Below are 13,804 nucleotides of genomic sequence, written 5' to 3' on the forward strand. Positions count from 1 at the left end.
TTCTCTGTATTTCCTGAATTTGAATGTTGGCCTGCTTTGCTAGGTTATGGAAGTTCTCCTGGATAATATCCTGAAGAGTGTTTTCTAACTTTGTTCCATTCTCCCTGTCACTTTCCGGTGCACCAATCAAACATAGATTTGGTCTTTTCACATAGTCCCGTATTTCTTGGAGGCTTTGTTCGTTTCTTTGCACTCTTTTTTCTCTAATCTTGTCTTCTTGCTTTATTTCATTAATTGGATCTTCAGTCACTGATACCCTTTCTTCCACTTGATCAAATCAGCTACTGAAGCTTGTGCATGCGTCATGAAGTTCTCGTGCCATGGTTTTCAGCTCCATCAGGTCATTTAAGTGCTTCTCTACACTGTTTATTCTAGTTAGCTATTTGTCTTACCTTTTTTCAAGGTTTTTAGCTTCCTTGTGATGGGTTAGAACATGCTCCTTTAGCTCAGAGAAGTTTGTTATTACCGACCTTCTGAAGCCTACTTCTGACAACTCCTCAAACTCATTCTCCGTCCAGTTTTGTTCCCTTGCTGGCGAGGAGCTGTGATCCTTTGAAAGAGCAGAGGCGCTCTGTTTTTTGGAATTTTCAGCTTTTCTGCTCTGGTTTCTCCCCATCTTTGTGGTTTTATCTACCTTTGGTCTTTGATGTTGGTGACCTACAGATGGGGTTTTGGTGTAGATGTCCTTTCTGTTGATGTTGATGCTATTCTTTTCTGTTTGTTAGTTTTCCTTCTAACAGACCTCTCAGCTGCAGGTCTGTTGGAGTTTGCTAGAGGTCCACTCCAGACCCTGTTTGCATGGGTATCACCAGTGGAGGCTGCAGAACAGCAAATATTGCTGCCTGATCCTTCCTCTGGAAGCTTTGTCCCAGAGGGGCACCCGCCTGTTTGAGGTGTCTGTCGGCCCCCTACTGGGAGGTGTCTCCCAATCACGCTACGCGGGGGTCAGGGACCCGCTTGAGGAGGCAGTCTGTCCACTGTCGGAGCTCGAATGCCATGCTGAGAGAACCGCTGCTCTCTTCAGAGCTGTCAGACGGATGTTTAAGTCTGCAGAAGCTGTCTGCTGCCTTTTGTTCTACTATGCCCTGTCCCCAGAGGTAGAATCTATAGAGGCGTAGGCCTTGCTGAGTTGCAGTGGGCTCCGCCCAGTTTGTGCTTCCAGGCCTCTTTGTTTACACTGTGAGCTTCTAAAGCCTTAGCATTGGTGGACGCCCCTTCCCCTGTCCAGCTGCAGCCTCGCAGGTCGATCTCAGACTGCTGCGCTAGCAGTGAGCAAGGCTCCATCGGTGTGGGACCCACCAAGCCAGGCATGGGAGGGTATCTCCTGGTCTGCCGGTTGCTAAGACTGTGAGAATAGCACAGTATTTGGTCAGGAGTGTACCGTTTCTCCAGAAACAGTCTGTCACGGCTTTCCTTGGCTGGGAAGGGGAAATTCGCTGCCCCTCGCACTTCCCGGGTGAGGCAATGCCCCACCCTGCCTCAGCTTGCCCTCCGTGGGCTGCACGCACTGTCCAACCAGTCCCAGTGAGATGAACCAGGTACCTCAGTTGGAAATGCAGAAATCACTGGTCTTCTGCGTTGATCTCGCTGGGAGCTGCAGACCTGAGCTGTTCCTATTTGGCCATCTTGGAAGTGATTCCTTTTTTTTTTTTTGGTGACAGTCTCGCTCTGTTGCCCAGGCTGTGGTTCAATGACATGATCTCAGCTCACTGCAACCTCCACCTCCTAGGTTCAAGCAATTCTCCTGCCTCAGCCTCCCAAGTAGCTGGGATTACAGGCACCTGCCACCACGCCTGGCTAATTTTTTGTATTTTTGGTAGAGTTGGGGTTTTGCCATGTTGGCCAAGCTGGTCTCAAACTCCTGACCTCAGGTGATCCACCTGCCTCAGCCTCCCAAAGTGCAGGGATTACAGGCATGAGCCACTGTGCTCAGCCGCAAGGTGATTTTAATGTACAAAGTGACTTTAATGATGGACATAGAATTTAAGCTGGGTAAGGAGTAAAGTTAGGACATACTAAATGCAAGAGACAGTGAAAAGGTGATTGGGTCATTAGGTTGTAGAACCTGGTGTGGGTGACAGATGTTTGGAGTTAGGTTACTAAAAGGGGTGAACTGAAAAAATAGGTGTAAAGAATAGGATGCTTGAAAATAGTATTATGGAAAGTTTATAGTTACTAGTATCAATGTCTGGGGTGTGACTATGAGAGGGTGTTCTAAAGGAGAGGATAGAGGCCAAGGTCATTGGACTAGAGAAAATGAAATACCTGAGATTTCAGAGTATCAGAAGATCTTTGGTTGTACATTTAAATCACACAGAATTATAATGTTGGAAAGCCATGTGATGGGGTGACCTTGGGGTCTACTAACTGCAACAAAGAGGAGTAGAAATGGTAAAGTCATAAAAAATGAGTTTCAGAGTTGAGGTATTTTTAGAGAGGATGGGGAGAGAATGGTGTAGAAGCAGCAAGGAGAACAGATGTATTCCCAGGCTCAGTGGTACAATGGGTATAGATGAAAAATACAGCAGTCTTTTGAAGGGTTGCAGAGAAAGCAGCTGTTTTCAGATGAGCGCCAATTTTCATTTAGGAGAGATGGAAAAAGGAGTCAGATGAAGGGATGCTAGAAGTTTATGGGAATAAATTCTGAAGACGAGAGATGACTTGGTGACTGATATAATTAGGAATACATAATTTAATAAGGTTAATGCTGATGGTCACGATAATAGTGAAGAGGCTGTGAGGGATGAAGTAGGAGAGGTGAAAGGTTTTCTCCGGAGCACACAAAAGTCTGGGGGCTCTTCATTGTTGCCAGTGCTAGAGCACAGTATCATCTCCTGGAGGTAGTATAAGCACCATCACATATGATATGTATTTTGAGAAGACAACTATGAAAGTTGGAAACTATTAAAGGAAATCTGGTGATGTAGAAAAACCAAACTCAGTTTCTCCTGCTATAGTCATAACAAGTTTCTGACACCAGATGTATGGAGTTCCCTGCCCTGCCCCCTGCCCTTCACGGCAAGCAAGCAAGCAGTTGTACAATGGACACCAATTGGGTGTCCTCTAATTCAGTTCCAACATTACCTACCTGGAGATAGTGTCAGATTTCACAGGTTGAGGGCTAAATCCCTCAAGACTGCCCCCACTTCCAATGCCAGTCTCAAGCCCTAGGATGTTTTACCTGTGCTCTGACTGGCAATAAATCAGGATTCCCAGGACCCCCTCCTCGGGTTTGATTAATTTGCTAGATTGGCTTACAGAACTCAGGGAACTGCTTACTTACATTTAGTGGTTTACTATAAAGAATATTACCAAGGATACAGATGAAGAGATGCATAGGGCTAGGTATAGGGGAGGGGGCACCAAGTTTCCATACCCTGCCTGGATGCACCACCCTACTGGAAACTTCGTGCGTTCAGCTTCCAGAAGCTTTCTGAATCCAATCATTTTGGGTTTTTATGGAAGCTTCATTATGTAGGAATGATTGATTACATCATTGACCACTGGTAATCAAGTTAATACTCAGCCCCTTTCCCTTACTGGGGTGGGATGGGGATAGGGCTGTGGGACTGAAAGGTCCAACCTTCTAATCACAGGGTTGGTTCCCTTGACGGACCAGCTCCCATTCTGAGGCTATCCAGGAGACCCAGCTATCAGTCAACTCAATAGCATAAAGACACTTATCACTATGGAGATTCCAAGGATTTTAGGAGTTATATCCCAGGAAGTGGGAACAAAGAGCAAATATATGTTTCACAGTATCACAGATGTTAAATCTGGGAGTGATGTAATCAAACTGTGTTTAGGATTCATCACTTTAAAGGAAGATGACTAACTGGGATAAAATTGGAAGTAGGGAAGCCTTGGGAGTTAAGTAAGAAAGGATGGGAGCCTGAGTATAGATGTATGGATAGTTTTTGTTTGTTTCCTTTTTTTAATTGACTAAATTTATGCTACATTCTGTTAGTAGGGATATAGTTTTAAAGACAAAGAAAGGGCAGATTTGAGAACTTTATAGTAGGTAAAATTGGCAAAATTTGGTCATTGATTGGATTTAGAATAAAACATGGATGAGGGTTTTTGCTTGGATAACTGGGTAGATGAAGGTGCCAATACTTGAGATAGAGAATACAGAGCAAGAATCTGGGGGTCTTGTGCTTTTAAAAAAAATGTATTATAAAAATTTAAAAACATTCAGAAAAGTACTAAAAATAATATAGCACATGCCCATGTACCCATCACCCAGCTTCAATAATTATGAACATTTTGCCCATTTTGTTTTATCTATCCTCCTCCTTTTCTTGCTGTAGTATAACAAGTCCTAAACATAATTCATCTGTAAGTCTTTAAGGATGCTTCCCTAATGATAAGGGCTTTTTTAAAAAAACAAATAACCACCATGCTATTATGACACCTAACAAGATTTTATTACCTTTTGTTAAAATTTTTTGAAACAGGGTTTCACTCCCATTGCCCAAGCTGGAGTGAAGTGGCATGATCTCGGCTCACTGAAACCTCTGCCTCCTGGGCTCAAGCAGTTCTCCTGCCTCAGCCTCCCAAGTAGCTGGGACTGCAGGCACACATCGTCCCACCTGGCCAATTTTTGTATTTTTGGTAGAGATGGGGTTTCACCATGTTACCCAGGCTGGTCTCGAACTCCTGGGCTCAAGCGATCTGGCTGCCTTTGGCCTCCCAAAGTACTGGGATTACAGGCGAGAGCCACTGTTCCCGGCCTAACACCTAACAAGATTAACAATAATTTTTTTAATTTATATCTAATAACCAGAGAGAGAATAGGTTTTTAAGGAATTTAAAATATTTTAATATGTAAATATATGTATATTTAATATAGAATTATATGTAAATGTGTATGTATATTTTTTGAGATAGGGTCTCGCTGTGTGGCCTAGGCTGGAGTGCAGTGGCACAACCATGGCTCACTGCAGCCTCAACCTCCCAGGCTCAAGTGATCCTTCCACCTCAGCCTCCTGAGTAGCTGGGACTTACAGGCATGCCCTAGCATGCCTGGCTAATTTAAAATTTTTGTTTTGTAGAGGTGAAGTCTCACTATGTTGTACAGACTGGTCTTGAACTCCTGGGCTCAAGTGATCCTCCCACCTTGGCTTCCCAAAGTGCTGGAATTACAGGTCTGAGCCACCATACCTGGCCAGGAGATACTTTGAATGAGAGGGGGTGAGATTACCTAAAGAGGTGACAAGAGAAAAGGGCTCAGGAGTGAACTCTAGAGAGTACCAGCACTTAAAATGAGCCCAAGAAGGAAGTCGGAAGTGGTAGAAATACACAGAAACTGGTATAGTAGAATTTCAGAAGGATAGAGGTGATCAGTACTGTTAAATGCATAGAGGTATGCTGAAAAGCTTCTGTTGGATTTAGGAAGTAAGATGGCATTGGTAATCTTAGCAAGAACAGTTTAAGTATAGTGTTGGAGACAAATCAGAGTGGAGTTGATAAAAGAATGAATCACAGATGAGAAAAAGGAGATGACTAGTGTAAGCTATTCTTTAAAAGAGTTTGGATGAATAAGGAAGGAGACATAATAGCTAGAAGACATGAGCTAAGGGTAGGAAGGTAATGGAGATGGGAAGACTTGAGCATGTTTATAGCTGTTGGGGTGCAAACTGTTGACAGAAAAATACAAGTGTTTATGAGATAACTGAAATAATGTGGCTTATGAGCAAATGGCTGGACATAATATCAAGGCCATAAGGGAAGTCCTAGAGAGGAAGAACTAATGGGTATCAAGGTAAGAAAACATGTTGAGAAATTTGTAGCAGGAATGGGATCTTACAATTTAGGGGAGTCAAACCCACTGGCCTCAGGTTTCTAGGAGAAGGAGAGATGACCTCTTAATAATGAGGAGGTAGAAATGGGCATTGAGTAAAAGGGCTTAAGGAAACTGGTGAAGGTTTGGAATACTGAGGGGAAAGGAAAGAGATGGTGGAAGACCATGGAAACATGAGTCAGTGGTACTGAGCACTCAGTGGTGCTTGGAAACCACAACTGTAGTGGTAATAGTCTGTATTTTTTTATCCAGCAATACTCAGCTCCCTGTGTGTAGAAGTAGAGAAGGTAGATTGCAGTTATTTTTCCAAGGCTGGCATTTTACTGGGTAGATACTGCTGAAGGAAATACAGGGTGCAGATAGTTCAACTGGTCAATAATCCATGATTCAGGTTGGATAGGGAAAGAAGGGGGGTTAGGAGGGAGTGCCTAGGTAGGTCAAAATGAAGGAATCACAGGACTGGAGAAGTCAGAAGTAGAAAAGCAGATTGCTAGGAGAGAGAGGATGAGAGATTTTGGTCAGAAAATGGCATATTGGAGTTTAAAGTATCAAATACAGAATACTTCCAGATGTTCAGAGATCTAGCATGGGATTAGGTACTGAAATGGATTAGAACTAAAGGTCACTAGAATTTAGAATGAGAACCATGAGAGTGGATGCAATGACTTGCTCCTTGATTGAAAAATAAATTAATAATAATAAAGGACCATGAGACTAGCCTGTTATAGGGGTTATCTGCATGAACATTAAATTTTCCCAGGATCATAGCAGGAATTGGGTAGAGAAAAAGATTATGAGAAGGTGCCAGAGTCTTCAGTGAATGTCAGGAAATTACCAGGAAGTCAGCATATGACAAAGAAAAGGACAGTATGTTATCTGCATCAAAGGAAAATGTGCTTTTGTTGAAAAGTACAGAAAAAGCCAATACTACAATACTATGCTAAGCCCCTACCTGTACTCCCCTACCCAACAGCTGCATTCCAGGCCCTGTGGTATAAAAGGTGTGAGAATGAACATCTCCCACCAGAAATCAGACAGGTTTAGTTAAAGCAGTGAGGCAGAACAAGCATCCTATGAAGAGACTGAGGATATAGGTGAGTGGTTCTAAAATCTCAGTAGAAGGAACATTGCAAGTAGAAAGAGTCAGCAGTAAGGATGCACATAGCATTCTAGAAGTAGAGGTGAGACCAGCTTGGAGATGAAATGAGGAGATGTCTTCTGTTCTGTGCTGGAGAAGTACTGGTAAGTGTGGTGTGATTGGGATTCACAGGCCTCAGCCATCCTTACTTTGGTACAAGTTATTTTGGTACAGAACTACTAGAATGTCCCAAAGGCTTGTAGTACAGGAACATTCCTGAAAGGACAAAAGCTGCCATGAATATTGAGAAATTGTATGGTGGCAGGTACAGCCTGGGTCTGAGCAAGACTGCTGGATGGTGTGTGGATAGATAGTGAAGGCCCAGATTTGGGAACAGATTGAACTTCGGATATCCAGAGCAGCACTGTAGAATCTAGTTGCATATAATGATGTTTTAAAAAGGGTATCTTAGGCTGGGCACAGTAGCTCATGCTTGTAGGCCCAGGCCTTTGGGAGGCCAAGGTGGGCAGATCACTTAAGCCCAGGAGTTCAAGACCAGCCTGGGCTACATGGTGAAACCCCATCTCCATAAAAAATACAAAAAATAAAAAATAATAGCGGGCATGGTGGCATGTACCGGTAGTCCCAGCTACTCAGGAGACTGAGGAGGGTGGATTGCTTGAGTCTGGGGAAGTCAAGGTTGCAGTGAGCCATGATCATGCCACTATACTCCAGTCTGAGTGACAGAGTGAGACCTTGTCGCCAAAAAAAACAAAAAAAAAAAAAACAGGGCTACCTTACTCTGGAAAAAACACATGTAGCATTGGCTGAATAAAGAAATGGAGCTTCATGATTAAGGACATTTGGAATCAAGAGTGCAATAAACTTTTTGTCTTGTAGCTATAACAAGAATGCATGGCTTTGAAAATCACTGCAGCAGTATATATTTAGCATCTGGTCGCTGAATAGCAGTCTCTTGTGACTGAGGATGATTTTCCATGGTTCCTTTTTGTATTCTGAAATGACTAATGGAACCATCTGGGATCAGCAGATTTTAACTCCCTGAAGGCTGGAAAAGACTTACTTGGCTTTATAATTCCCCACAAAGTCAGGCCCAGCACCTTGCACTTAAGTGTTTATTGAATAAAAGAGTGACTTGTGTGGAAGTTATTCATTCTGCTTTAGCTGTTTTTGTCATTCATTCCCTTTTAACTCTTATATGGTAGTTTGTTGTGACTTTTAACTTTCTTACACTTTTTTTGTGGAGCTGCTTAATAAATATTTGACATAGGTATTATGCCATTTTATGGTTCATCCAGTGTCACACAACTAGTAAATGGTAGAGCCAAACTCAAAATCAGTGTCAGTGGATTCTGAAGGTAGGTGCTTTCCAGTACACTAGAATTAGTACCAGTATAAGAGGCATAGGAGTGATCCTGTTTCCTGAGCATAAAGCTTTATTTAGCTCTGTGGTCCTACCCACTCATGCAAAGATGCTTCTCTTTCTCATCTCACATGAGAACCCTGATGACTGAGAGATCAACAGTGTTTCCTCAGGCCCAGCTGCCCTGCCCAGCGTTCCTGCATCCCACTCTCTACAGGCAGACAGTGTTAGTGGAACGTTGTTCCTACAGTATTCTTCATCTTAGTTGCTTTACCCTTGCTTCATATATTTGTATGTCTCACATTTCGGATTGCTCTCAAATATCCCTGAAGCACTGTTTTTAAAAAAATTGTGAAATATACATAAAATTCATGATTTTAAACTTTTTTTAAACTATGATTCTGAATTAATTTAGAATGCTTCTCATGTATAAAATACTATGTAAAATACGATTTTGCTGTTGGCTTCTGTATTAGTTTGTCATTGCTGTATAACAAATTCCTGCAAACTTAGCAGTTTAAAACAGAATACCTTTGTTATCTCACAGTTTCTATGGATCAGGAGTCCAGCCACAGCTTAATTGGGTCCTCTGCTCAAGGTCTCATTGGGCTACAGGCCAGTTGTTGACTGGGTCTGTAGTCTTATCAGAAGCTTAACTGGGGAAAGATCCACTTCCAGGTTTCCTCCATTTCCTCCAAGCTGTAGGACTGAGGTCCCCATTTGCTTGCTGGCTGTCAGCCAGGGACCACATTTAGCTTCTAGGAGCTGCCTGTAGTTGGTCCCTTGCCATGTAGTTCTGTCCATGAGCCTTCTCATAACATGGCAGCTTAGTTCTTTAAAGCCAGCAAGGGAGAGTTTCTGACTCTCAGGGAAGGCCTGGACCCCCTTTAAAAATATACCTGATTAAGTTAGGGCCACCCAGGATAGTCTCCTTTCTGAATAACTCAAAATCAACTGATTTGGGACCTTAATTACATCTGCAGAAACCCCTTCTCTTTTGTCATATAATCTAATCATGGGAGTGACATCTTGGCACATTCTGTTGGTTGAAAGCAAGTCTCATAGGTCCCACTCACGCTCAAAGGGAGTGATTACACCTCCCCTTGGTGAGAATATGGAGTTTGAATACAGGGTGAGGGGCATCTTGGAGTCTGTGTACTATGGTTTCCTTTTTTATCCATTTCATAGGCTTTTTTATCAGCAATTGGACACCCTTTCCCCAAAATGATTTTTAATCATGGAAGGAAAAAGAGAACTTGGAATTACCTTGAATTTGAAGAAGAAGAAGATAAACAGTTAGCAGACTCAATGGCTTCTCTGGCATATCTAGTATTTGTACAGGGCATCTGTATTGATCAGCTTCCAATGGTCTTAAGGTAAGAGTTAGTGTTTGGTTTATTCATGTATTCTAAAAGGAATTTCATAAAATTCTCATTTATCTAATGTCCAATATATGCATATTAACAAACTAATACATTTTAAATAAATAGTAAAGGCTATTTTTAATAAGAATGATCCCAGCTATAATCTGTTAAAGATAGCAGTAGATGAGTAATGAAAGTGGGGAGTGTTGAAATAGGTGTAAGGGAATGGTGGGGACAAGAATCAGAAGATGACAAACTGGGCTTCGTTTTGAAGCTTTTGAGACCACCCTGGAACTAGCCAGGTACCCAGGAGTATCATCATCTTTTCACTGGATTACTGCTGTAATCCTGAGTGGATTTATATATCCACTTTTACTTCCTTTTAATTTAACACATTCTCAACATAACAGAAAGTGAAGCCTTAAAAGAAGTCCCTTACTGAAAACTCTCCCGTGGCTTTTTATTGCTTTAAGAATAAAGTCTTAATGCCTTTGCATAACTTCTGAGACAAACTTATGCCTGGTCTGGTCCCTGCTTAATTGACCTGATTCATCTCCTACCATCTTTCCTCTTGTTTACTATGCTCCAGTGACACAGACCTTCTTTTGTTTCTAGTTTAAATGTTATGAATTTTCCTGCTATTTGGCCTTTGTATATGCTTAGAATTCTCTTTATCCTTAAACGTCACTTTCTGAAAAAAGCCTTCACTACCACCCAATTTAGGTTGAATCCTTCTATTATAATTACCTTGACCTTGTCTTCTTTTCCCACAATGTTTATTAAAATTATTTTTAAAATATATAATTTTATAATGTAATATCTTCTGGACTTTGAGTTCTATGATAATAAGGATTGTGTATTTGTCTTATAGGCATTGGGTATTTGTGTGAGTTTGTATATTTATATATGAATATACCTAGGAGTACATTTGTATGTAAATGTTGCAATACTGGCTATCATTTGCATATTCACCATGTATGAAACATTATGCTAATAACTTTATATGCATTATCTCATCCTTATGATAAGCCTGTGAAATAGAGCATTCTCTCATTTTACAGATGAAAATAACAGGCTTAGACAAGTTAATATACCACCGAAGATCTAACTAACTACTTTGTGGCATAGGTGGGATGCAGATAGTTCTGTCTGACCCCCAGAGGCTATACTCTTAAGCATCACATTCTATCACCAAAATAACTTATACAGCATATGTCTATTAACTTGCTAGGGCTCATGTAAAAAAGTGCTACCAGCTGGATGGTTAAAATAACAGAAATAGTTTGTCTCATAGTTCTGGAGGCTCCTTCTGAGGGTTGTGAAGGAGAATCTTCTCCATGCCTCTCCCCTGCCTTCTGGTGATTTGCTCGCAATCTTTGATGGTCTTTGGCTTGTAGATGCATTATCCTGTTCTCTGCCTTCATGTTCATATGCTATTCTCCCTGTGTGCTTGTGTCTGTCTCCAAACTTTACTTTTTCATAAGGACAACAGTCATATTGGATTAGGGCCCACCCTAATAATCTCATTTTAAATTGATTACCTCCATAAAAACCCCTATCTCCAAATAAGGTCAAATTCTGAGGTACTAGAGGTTAGGACTCCAACATATCTTTTTTGAGGGAGATGCAATTCAACCCATAACAGTATGTATGTGTGTACATATCTCTGTGTGTGTGTATAATATATATATTTATTTTGTTTCTATTTTAGCCCATTGTACCTTTTGCAGTTTAATATGGGGCACATTGAAGTCTTTTTGAAAAGGTAAGATCGTTTAGATGGTATCTCAAAATGAAATAGTAGTGTTAAAATAGTCCTTGTTAAGATCAGCGGAGACTGCCTTTTCTTTGTTAGGCTCTCATTAATTAATTGGTTATTTTATAAAACAGCGAGGCAAATAATTCACGAGAGAGACAGAAATGAGTCAAAGAGGTTTTACACCAAAGTCTGTTTTATTTTAAACCTAAGACAGTATTAAGATTTTGTCTTAAGGGCTTTTCCAGTCATCTGTTTCTAAGGTTTCTTCTCTTATTCCAAAAGTTGGTAAATTAAAGCACCTCTACCCCACTGCATCCTCCTGCATCTTAAGGAAGGGCAGTCAATAAAAGAAGTTCATCCATATTTTTCCTTCATGGACACAGTCTGTGAACTGCATCAAAAGGAAGGAGGTGTCTTGACTTCCACCTTTTATAATTTAGATTATTGACAGTGATGTCATTCAATTACAACTTTTCTCATTTGAGGTGCTAAGCAGCAGGACTTTCTATTTAAAAAAAAAAAAAAAAAAAAAAGCCAGGCACGGTGGCTCACGCCTATAATCCCAGCACTTTGGGAGACCAAGGCGAGAGGACTGCTTGACCCCAGGAGTTCGAAACCAGTCTCTCTCTCTACAAAAAATATAAAAAATTAGCCAGGCGTGGTGGCGCCTGCCCATTGTCCCAGCTACTTGGGAGGTTGAGGTGAAAGAATCACCTGGGCCTGGGAGGTCTAGGCTGCAGTGAGCAGAGATCATGCCACTGCAGTCCAGCCTGGGCAACAGAGTAAGACCCTGTCACAAAAGAAAAAAAAAAAAAGGAAATTACAGAGTAACAGGTATACATAATTTCTAGACAGAAATTAAAGAATTTCACAATACTGTATGCTTTGTTTTCTTTCACTATAACGTGTAACATGTTTAAATTATCCCCGAGATCAGTTAGGGCTTTGCAATTATCCTCTATGAACACTAGTGACAGTTTATCAGTCCCACCTCTTACCAGGTGAAGGAAGATTTGTAACATGGCAACGTCCAAAGCCTCAGCATACAAGGCAGGAATTTCCAAGGGTCTCCTGGCACAAGTAGTTACTAACTCTGTAAATTTGCTGTATTATGTATGTCTTAATGATTTTATATTCATTACATTTAGTTTCTGTTATTTATACAGTGATAATATGTATTGTTTTGAATCTAAGTCCCATTTTCTTGAGATTTCCAAACTGCAGAGTCATTGAGTCTTTTTTTGAATAAAAAGAATCGGAAAGATTTTACGGAATAATCAACTGGAATATATAGCATTGGTTTTATCAGGTTTAGTTAGTTTCTTAGCACTTGCTGTTGAAGATCTATTGTTTTGAAGTTAGGAAATAATCTCTGAGTAGATTTATTTTGGTCAGATTTAGCGGCCTTAGCCAAACCAAAAGACAGATCAAAGATGGATTAAAACTTTTGATCAAGTTCTTCAACAGAATTTCTTCTTAATGATATGCATTTTAAAAGCATTAAAATTTCAATTTTTGCTGTATTTTTCATAAGATGAAGTATCATTCTAAAATAGTTTACAAATTCATGATAAATTTTAATATTATTTTTCAGAACAGAAGAGTCTGTTATCTCCAAAGGATTGGTAAGATGTTTGTTCCCATTATAACTTAAATACATAGTTATGTCAACAAATAACAGCTGTTGACTTCACTATATATGTATCTGCATATATTTTAATCTGTAGGAGCTGCTGGAGAATAGTTTATTGAGAATAGAAGACAATAGTCTACTTTACCAGTACTTAGAAATCAAGACTTTTCTTACTGTACCTCAGGTAAATAAAATATGTATTCTAATATTGAAAATAGCCCTTTGCCTGTTCTGAACTTAAAGTAAGGTCTTTTCTGATTCCTTTCCCACTCTCTTCTCTGCAACCTTTGAAAACTCTGGTGTAATGCTGTCCAATAGAACTTTGACCATATGAAAGCCACTAGCCAAACTGAACACTTGAAATGTGACTAAGGAACTAATTTTTTTTTTTCTTTTTTGAGGTGTAGTCTCGCTCTGTGGCCCAGGTTGGAGTGCAGTGGTGCTATCTCAGCTCACTGCAAGCTCCACCTCCTGGGTTCATGCCATTCTCCTGCCTCAGCCTCCCGAGTAGCTGGGACTACAGGCGCCCGCCACCACGCCCAGCTAATATTTTTGTATTTATAGTAGAGACGGAGTTTCACTGTGTTAGCCAGGATGGTCTCGATCTCCTGACTTCGTGATCCGCCTGCCTCAGCCCCCCAGAGTGCTGGGATTACAGGCGTGAGCCACCACACCCAGCCGGAACTAAGTTTTAAATTTTAATTTTAATTTATTTAAACACGAATAGCTATTAGAGGCCACCACTATTGATAGCACAGCATCCAGTAGAAAAGCATAACTCTT

At 40.8% G+C, this 13,804-nt stretch overlaps 1 protein-coding gene across 3 annotated transcripts in view; it reads left to right on the top strand.

Moving 5' to 3' along the window:
• GLMN (glomulin, FKBP associated protein) overlaps positions 1-13,804 on the top strand; it is a 57,315-nt gene that overhangs the window by 17,862 nt on the left and 25,649 nt on the right. For all 3 annotated transcript variants that reach the window (XM_054476382.2, XM_054476383.2, XM_063664823.1), the window contains exons 8-11: positions 9,454-9,641; positions 11,341-11,394; positions 12,983-13,013; positions 13,116-13,205. In XM_054476382.2, the coding sequence (XP_054332357.1) occupies positions 9,454-9,641; positions 11,341-11,394; positions 12,983-13,013; positions 13,116-13,205 (363 nt within the window). The remainder of the gene's footprint in view (positions 1-9,453; positions 9,642-11,340; positions 11,395-12,982; positions 13,014-13,115; positions 13,206-13,804) is intronic.

The sequence above is a fragment of the Pongo pygmaeus genome, chromosome 1 (genome assembly GCF_028885625.2).
Source record: "Pongo pygmaeus isolate AG05252 chromosome 1, NHGRI_mPonPyg2-v2.0_pri, whole genome shotgun sequence".
Classification (NCBI taxonomy): Eukaryota; Metazoa; Chordata; class Mammalia; order Primates; family Hominidae; genus Pongo; species Pongo pygmaeus.